Source organism: Nicotiana tabacum, chromosome 13 (assembly GCF_000715075.1).
Source record: "Nicotiana tabacum cultivar K326 chromosome 13, ASM71507v2, whole genome shotgun sequence".
Lineage (NCBI taxonomy): Eukaryota > Viridiplantae > Streptophyta > Magnoliopsida > Solanales > Solanaceae > Nicotiana > Nicotiana tabacum.
Window position 1 is genome coordinate 82,316,081 of NC_134092.1, and position 9,424 is coordinate 82,325,504.

Consider the following 9,424-nt stretch of genomic DNA (forward strand, 5'->3'; position numbering starts at 1 on the left):
GAAGAGCTTCACATTAAAGACTTTTCTCTAATTTGAAGAGCTATGCAAGTTAGAGATTTGGCTTGAATTAGAGGAGTTTCGTGACATACAGTTTAAGCTCGTGTACCAAGGAGCATCATAACTTGCAGTTTAGGCTCGTGCATTGATGAGCGCTTTGATGTGCATTTTAGGCTCATGCAACAAGGAGCGTTGCAACATGCAGTTTAGGCTCATGTGTCAAGGAGTGTCATGACTTTTAGTTTAGGCTCATGCGTCAAAGAGCGTCATGACTTGCAGTTTAGGCTCATGCATCAAGGAGCGTCATGACTTGCTGTTTAGGCTTATGCGTCAAAGAGTGTCATGACTTGCAGTTTAGGCTCATGCATTAAGGAGCGTCATGACTTGCAGTTTAGGCTCATGCGTCAAAGAGCGTCATGACTTGCAGTTTAGACTCATGCGTCAAGGAACGTCATGACTTGTAGTTTAGGCTCATGCGTCAAGGAACGCCATGACTTGCAGTTTAGGCTCATGCGTCAAGGAGCGTCATGACTTGCAGTTTAGGCTCATGCGTCAAAGAGCGTCATGACATGTAGTTTAGGCTCATGAGTCAAGGAGCGTTGCAACATGCATGGGCTCTTCAGTTTCATCTTCGGATGAATACTTGCCCCCTTTTTCAGCATCTTCTTCTTTTATTTCATCATGAGGCTCAAAGCCAAGAAATATTTGGTCTCTATTTGTAGACATACTCAATTCCATATCATGTGCACAGGTGGCCAACTCTTCAAAAGTCTTAGGCTTTATTCCTTGCAAGATGTAGCGAAGGGCCCAATGCATACCTTGGATGCATATTTTGATGCCTGAAGTTTCGCTAAGATGGTCTTTGCAGTTGAGACTTAAACTCCTCTAACGATTGATGAATTCGATAACTGGCTCCTCCTTCTGTTGGCGGGCATTTGTAAGTGCAATCATGGTCACAATGCGCCTCGTGTTATAGAAGCGATTGGGGAATTTTTGCTCGAGTTACTCCCAACTATCAGTGGAACCAGGTTCAAGATATGTGTACCAATCAAAAGCATTTCCTTTGAGAGATCGAACAAACTGCTTGACAAGGTGATCATCATAAGTTCCAGCATCACTGCACGTCTCGACAAAGTGTGCAACATGTTTCTTGGGATTCCCTTTGCCGTCGAATTGTTGAAGCTTAGGAGGTTGATATCCAATTGACATCTTCAAGTTATCAATCCTTTGTGTGTACGACTTTGAGTATGTAAGGAATGTTTTACACAAATACTCAATTTTATCTTTGATGGCCCCTATGATGAAGTCCTTTAATTGCTCAATATGAATCTGTCCATCAGAAGAGACTTGGAGCTCTTTGGTCATTGTTGCTAGCATTGCAGAGGACTCTCTTTTTTCTTGAATTTCTGGAAGCTTCATAGGTGCTTGGGTTGATTCTTCCCCCGTCATACTCTCCACCGTATTCATCAACTTGGAAAGTTTATCATCTTGATATTTCATGTACTTTTTTAGGTCTTCAACTTCTTTTGTCAAATTTACAAGTTGTTCTTCTATGGTAGAAGCTTCAATCATCATCGTTTGCATGACCACCAGAGAGGACGAAAAATGGTATGGATCATCACTTGGATAGAGAGCAGATTGTAGAGTGACACAAGGAGAGATTGGAGAAAGTTCGTTACTCAAGACACCATCATCTTTCTGCATGAATGGATTGTGGGACTGGCGATGGCATTCTTTTGAAAGGCTGAATCGCACCAAAGTTTGTTCGACCACCTCAGCGATGTTGTTCCCTTCTTATAGCATGTACGGAGATGATCCTACTTCTTTTGGAGAAGATGAACCAAAAACATGAGTTGTGGATGGCACTTCAAGCACTTGTTGTCCTATTATTTCGGCTTTACTTCTTTTGATTTGGCTAACAATCTCCATGGCAACTTCCAATCCGCTTTTGGAGTCAGATATAGGGTTGATTTTCATTGAGGCCATCTTGATGTTCTTTAACTTCGAAGAGAAGATATGAGAAGTAGAGATCGTCCCACTAGGCGTGCCTAAATTTGTAACAACCAAATTTCATTCCTGAAAAATAATAATCAAGACAAAAAATATAGCGATAAATATTATATTCAATTTTAAGTGATGGGATTACAATCTCTAGAATATCTCGAATCTAACACTACTAGAAATTCGGCAAAAATCGACCAAGGTCGACCGACCAACTTTGGTCGGTCAAAAAATCGACCAAAGTTGGTCGGTTTTTCGAAATATTTATTTTTTAATTTTTTTTACGAATCCGACCAACTTTGGTCGGTTTTCTTTGGCGCAAAAATGCGGGAAACTATTTTGAGTCCCGCGGAATTTATAATTCAAGAAACCGACCAACTTTGGTCGGTTTTTCAATTAAAATAAATAAAAATTCATATTAAAAAAACCGACCAAAATTGGTCGGTTAATTTGGTCAGTCATTTAAAAAACCGACCAACTTTGGTCGGTAATTTTACTTTTTAATAAAACCGATCAACTTTGGTCGGTTATTTTCGTGCGAAAATATAATTAAAGAGTATAAATCAAATAAAAGACAGTCTTAAAATAAAATGCACCAATGGTCTAGTGGTACAATAATATCCTGTCACAGTACACACCCCGGTTCGATTCCCATATGGTGAATCTTTTGATTACATAATTAAAATACCGACCAACTTTGGTCGGTTTTTTTGCAATATTATTTTTTTGAATATAATTGACCGACCAAAGTTGGTCGGTAATTTACGACCAACTTTGGTCGGTATGCCTTTCCGATCCCTAAAATATCATTCACACGTAAATGGTCGTATTTTGGTCGGTTATTGGCCATTACCGGCCAACATTGGTCGGTTTTTTTTGGTTAGTTTTTACCGGATTTCTAGTAGTGTAAAGAGATGTAGTCCTCTGATTCTTCTCCTCACGAACGATAATTCAAGAGCTTAAGAGCTTGATCTTGAACTTGACGGATTTGAAATTTGTGGTGCGTCACAAACAACTTGAAGGTCGTCACGAACCAGAATTTGTTGTTGGGTTATCACGAACGGAAGATTTGAAGCCGCCCGCTTATGATTTGCGTTCGCCTTTGGGATTTGACCACAGACGAAGATTGCAGATGTGGATGGAGACCTTGATGCTATTCTTCAGAGCTTCTTTAGCCTTTCCTTCTGCTTACTTGATTGTCCTCTAGCTTTCTCCCGTGACCCTTTTATATAGGTGTGGGGTGGAGTAGTCTCCAAGAAAACCCTCATGGGTCATTGGGCTTGGGGCTTTATATGGGTCGATCCATTTGGTAGACCAATAAAATGGGTTAGTCCAGTAGTATTGGGCTTTTATTTAAATCAGTTTAATTAGATTTAAATAAATAACCCAATTATACTAGTCCAAAATATTTAGTTGGACCAAAATATGGTAAAATCCACATTTATTATGGATTTAAACATAGTAAAATTTTAATTGTCTATAAGACCATGCTGAAGAAAATTTGGAATAACGTAACAGGTGAATAAAAGAATGAAGTAGCTGTAATAGGTTATTATTAAGAGTAATTTGCATTTCCTTCTTGACCGGATAGAAGTATCATAAATATCCCATTTGATAAAAATAATTTATCAATCTTCCTAGTATAGTCATAGTCCCAACTGCCCTCATTTCAACAATAAAATTTACATTACTAACATACTCCATCAAGCAACAATAACTACAGAATAAAGTTTTAAGTATAATGAAATTCATTTACTATCAGCACATACATTAGTGTAGGAGAATTATAGGGGTTTTGACTTTTGGGGGAAAATGGATGTTTCTTTAATAGTGACTTGAGTTTTTTAAACATGAATGGAATGAAAATAATGAGGAAAAGTGGTAAAAAGAATAGCATAATAATTTATTAACAGACCAGTACTTGAAAAATCTTATCAGGGATATGAAATATTGGCGAAGACTTTAAAACTTTTCACTATACATGATAGAAAAGGTTGGAGTAATAACAATTGAGACTTTTATCTTACAATAAGATAAATAGAAAAGTTGAGAAAGGGACAAAAAAATTGAGGAAACTACGAAATTTTATTCATACGATCCTCAGCAACACTGGTACAAATGGGGAAGAAGGCTTAAAATTGTTCCCACTGATAGAACATGACTCCATGAGTGAAACAACTAATGATATCTTCGGAATTGCATTCATCACTGCTCGAGGTACGTTGCTCTTGGTGAGTTTAAATAATTGTGACTAATAATTGAGAATTTTAAGCTTTTCAAATTGATGGGCACAATGTTTTTCCAATGATCTCGACCCTGCAGGTTATCATTGGAATTTTAGCATTAGTTCTCTGGTTAACGAAATAATGCAAAAGGAAAATAAAGAAGAGAATAAAGAAATCAAGGCATATCATAAAGAAAAAGAAGATAAATAGATTGCATATAGTACTAAACAACTAAAATGTCTCAAAAACTTTTAAAAAATCTCAGCAACAGATTGAACGAAAAAAATTACACTTGAACAGTCAAAATATTAAGAAAAAAGTTAAATATATAAGCAAACAAAAACAAAAGAAAGGAAGATAAACTGATGGTGTAGTATAAATCCCACTCTCTTTCACCCACGACTTAGCTCTAATCCCATCTCTATGTTGGCTTCTCTGGAATAGGAATTTCCTAGAATATAAATTTTTGTTTCTTCCTACTAAAATGTGAGGATCTTAAATCACAAAACACAATATCATATATAAAACAAAGCACTATCATTAATTTGAAAAGTGCAGCATTATCATTATACGCTGATAGAAGCTCAAGCAAGAACTACTATTGTATGACTGAAGCACATTACTAAAGCTCACAGTCACTACGCTTCTAATGCAAAAACTTTCTGGAGATATGGATGTAATTAACCAAAATAACATATTATTTTAAAACATTAAACTTCTTAAAGCTTTTGAATATTGGAATAATGTCAGAGAATAAGATGGAGGCATCTGCTTAAATTTAGCTGTAACTTTATCGGGACAGCCTTTTCCTACCAATTTTTCTGCCACCACAAGAACTCCTTAGCAATAAGATAAAGAAAAAAAGATCCCTACATAATTCTTTCCTAATTTCGCAATCAAATTTGATAAATATAAATAACCACATTTGAAGTTTTTTATTGCATACCATGTGTACTATATAACTCGACCGGATATTGTTTACCTTTTGTTAAAGGAAAGAATTTTTATGGCCATATTATCAAAATTCACGGAAAAAATAGCTCAAAAAAGTAGAAATAACTTTTGAGTTTTCTAATTGACTCTTCAACATGACTCATGAAATTTAACATTGCCAATACAAAGCATAAAAATACTGATTCCAAAATCACTAAGAAACTGAAATCATCTAGTTATATTCAAGTTCTTACCGCCAAAAGACATTGAATTTCCAAAAGAAGTTGCAAGTACTGATGCTGATGAAGTTGCTCCAAAATCCAAATGCTCCAGTTCCAAACAATTGTTGCACAGAAAGATCAATTCCAACTATTTTTTACTAAAACAAATAAACATTAAACCGATTCAGAAATACTGTTGAATCAAATGCTATTGACAGCTGTGTACAACTAATTATATGTAATAAATTAGTATTGTGATTAGTAGGTAGTTAGCAGGAGTTAGGTGGTTAAGTAGTGAGAATAATATAAAATGTAAATATACTTTCATTCGTTGGTTGAGACATAATAGAAATAGAGCATAACTGCTCATTTGCTCTCATCTGCTTCTTCATCATCTTAGCTTCCATCGCCATAGCTGAGGGATGAATCTAGAGTTCATCATGGTATCAGAGCCTCAGTTAACGATCTATATCACTCGAGTTCAACTCCAGATTCATCTTCCTTAATTTTCAATGTTAATTACTCATTCGAATTGATCAATCGCTTCGATTCCCAAAAATAATTAGGGTTAGATCGATTTTGAGGAATTGGTATCTGTTGAGTACAACATTTGTGTGAGCTAGATTTCTGTTGACAATGGCGATTACTGACGAGGACAATGGATCGACTCCCGAAGCTGTAGCTGTAGCACCAGTGATCGATCAACATCATCCATTATTTCTGCAACCGAGTGATACTCCAGGTTGTTCTCTCATCTCTGTCAAGCTCACAGGACCTGAGAATTACACTTTGTGGAATAGTACTATGCGCGTTACTCTGCTAGGTAAGAGTAAGCTAGGGTTTGTAGATGGAAGGTATACAAAAGAATAGTTTCCTCCTATTCTTCATGAACTCTGGGAAAAATGTAATGCTATAGTCCTATCGTGGATTATGAACTCTGTGAGTGCTGAATTGCTAAGTGGCATGGTCTATGCTTCGAGTGCTCACAAAGTGGGGATGGACCTCAAAGAGACATTTGATAAAGTTAATGGTTCTAGAGTGTTATATCTGCATAAACAAATTGCAACTCTGGCTCAAGGATTGTCATATGTGTCTGCTTACTTCTCAAAATTGAAGGAGTTGTGGGCAGAGTTTGATGCTCTTATGCCCTGCCCTGGGTGTGGTTATGAAGAGTCGAAGAAATATGTTGAGCACTTTGAGTACCAAAGGCTGTTGCAGTTTATCATAGGTCTAAATTAGACATACTCTCAATCAAGCAATCAGATTTTGAACATGTCTCCTAGACCTTCAATAAACAAAGCTTACTCAATGATTATTTCTGAAGAAAGCAGAAGAGCACTGTCCCAATCCTCTCAAGTTTCTGAAGTTAATGAAGGTACAATCTTGTTCGGTAATAAGGGAACATCATCTGAAGCTCCAGTTCAGCTGAATGCAAAAGAAAATCATAGGCAAAATCATAGCTTCTTGGGAAATGAGGTGACAACCTTGTTTAGTAGCAAAGGGAATGCAGGTGCTAGTTATGGTCATTCTGGAGCAGGAAATCACTCAGTTTCTGGCTATAGGTCCATAAGAAACAATCTACATTGTCACTATTACAACTTCAAAGGTCATACTAGGGAGACTTGTTACAAACTGAATGGATATCCACAAGATTTTAAGTCAAAAATAAAGGGTGAATTTGGTAATACAGTTAATTATGCTCAGACCAATGATGGCAACTATATGTCTGATACTTCCACTGGCCCTGTACAAGCAGGATCTACTGCTAACTTTGCAGGAGTCTCACAGGTGCAACAAGCAAGTCAGAACTTCTAAGCTGGAATCCCTCAATTTACTCAAGAGCAGTACAACCAGATTCTTCAACTTCTAGGCAAGCAACCTGAGTGCAGTGGTTCTGCTATGGCAGCAGGTATGCCATTATGTGGTGATATTACTAAAATTCTGGCTAAATGGATTGTAGATTCAGGGGCTTCAAGTCATATGGTAAATAATTCTAGCTTGAAGATTAATGTCAAAGTTATTGGTAACCAAGGTGGAAAAGTTCACTTACCTACTGGTAGTGTAGCTCATGTTAGTCACATAGGGTCTGTTGCCATTCTTAAGGACCTAATAGTGTCTAATGTGATGCATATTCCTGACTTCAAGTATAACCTTCTATCTGTGTCCAAGCTCACAAAGAAAATGAGATGAGTTGTTATGTTCTTCCCTGATTTCTTCATTTTCCAGGAGCTCTTCAGTGGACAAGTGAGGGGGATTGGTAGAGAGGAAGATGGACTGTATGTGTTCAACTCTACTCCAAAGAAGTCAGTAGCACTACAAGCTCAAAGTCAGTAGCATTATAAATACTGTAAATATAATAAAGGCCCCTAATAAAGTAGTGAGTATATCATTGTGGCATACGAGATTGGGTCATGCACCTCTAGATACTTTGCAGAAACTAAATGGTTCTCATGATTTCATGCTGTTGAATGTAGTAGTAAAGACAAGCATTGTACAGTATGTCCTTTAGCTAAACAAACAATACTACCTTACTCTCTTAGTCCTACATTATTCAAATCATGCTTTCATACAATTCATGATGATGTTTGGGGTCCTTACAGAGTCCCTACCTATGATAGAAAGAGGTATTTCTTGACCTTGGTGGATGACTGTTCTAGGTATACATGGCTCTTCCTTTTACCTACTAAAGTTGAGGTTGTTGTTGCTCTTAGATCTTTCTTTACTATGATTAAGAATGTCTACTCAACATCTGTTAAGTTTTTCAGATCTGATAATGGGTGTGAGTTCTTCAATTCACATATGTCAGAATTGTTACAATCTCTGGGAATTATACATCAAAGCTCATGCATCTACACTCCACAACAAAATAGAGTTGCTGAAAGAAGACACAGGTATATTCTGGAAGTTGCTCGAGCACTCAGATTTCAGGCTTCAGTACCATTAAGGTTCTGGGGAGAATGTGTTAGTACTGCTGTATACATCATTAACAGACTCCCTTCAATTGTCCTTCACAAAAAATCCCCTTTTGAGATCATGTTTGGGCATTCACCTTCTTTACAACACATGTGAGTCTTTGGATGCTTAGGATATATGACTACAGTTAGAAGAACTGATAAATTTGCTCCCAGAGCATATCCAGTAGTCTTTCTTGGTTACTCTGCTACACAGAAGGGATATAAGATGTTTGGACTTCACACAAAGGAATTTCATATTAGCAGGGATATAGTGTTTAAGGAGAATGTTTTTCCTTTTCAGCACTTGAGTGCTACCTGTTCAACCTTATTCCCTGTTTTAGATATCTATACTGTTTCATCAATTGGTCCTGCAGATGCTCAGTCACCACCTCCCCCTTCTTTCTCTTCTCTTATCTCTGTTGCCTCCCCTTATTCATCTGACCCTTCTATTCCTCTTGCACCTACTGATGATCTTACTGATTATCCTGCTGCTGATGATCCCACTATCAATGATGCTCCTATCATAGATCCTGGTGTTGAGTCATAGGATGACACCAGAAAGTCCGTTAGGGTGAGCAGGCCACCCATATGGATGAAAGACTACATTGTTCCTGGCAAAGAAAGTGCACACTGCTGTTATCCTATATTAGACTGTGTCAGCTATGCCAATGTGTCACCTTCCTTTGGAGCTATATTAGCTGCTTACTCAGCTATTGTGGAACCTAAAACTTACAATGAGGCAGTCAAAGATTCCAAGTGGATTGAGGCAATGAAGTGTGAGTCCGATATATGACCGATATACACCTGGACAGTGGTGGATCTACCTCCTGGGAAAGTTCGTATTGGATGTAAATGGGTGTTCAAGGTCAAATATACCTCCTCAAGTGCAGTAGAGAGGTACAAGGCTAGGCTTGTAGCCAAAGGGTATAGCCATCAGGAGGGGTTGGACTATACTGAGACCTTCTCTCCTGTAGCCAAAATGGTTATAGTCAGGTCAGTTCTAGCCATTGCTGCAGCTAAGCATTGGGCCGTCTTTCAAATGGATGTGCACAATGCCTTTCTACAGGGAGACTTACTTGAAGATGTTTACATA

At 37.5% G+C, this 9,424-nt stretch overlaps 1 protein-coding gene across 1 annotated transcript; it reads left to right on the plus strand.

The window, feature by feature from the left end:
• The first annotated feature begins 6,013 nt into the window (after window positions 1-6,013).
• LOC142168194 (uncharacterized) lies at window positions 6,014-6,616 on the plus strand. The gene is made up of 2 exons (XM_075228850.1): window positions 6,014-6,200; window positions 6,294-6,616. The coding sequence occupies exons 1-2, from the start codon at window positions 6,014-6,016 to the stop codon at window positions 6,614-6,616; spliced, it is 510 nt and encodes a 169-aa protein (XP_075084951.1).
• The last annotated feature ends 2,808 nt before the right edge of the window (window positions 6,617-9,424 follow it).

Excerpts from the sequence above, each read along its gene's own strand:
- LOC142168194 (XM_075228850.1), top strand. The coding sequence starts at position 6,014 with ATGGCGATTACTGACGAGGACAATGGATCGACTCCCGAAGCTGTAGCT. Across the intron at positions 6,201-6,293 it reads TATGCGCGTTACTCTGCTAG|TCCTATCGTGGATTATGAAC; the intron begins GTAAGAGTAAGC and ends GTAATGCTATAG.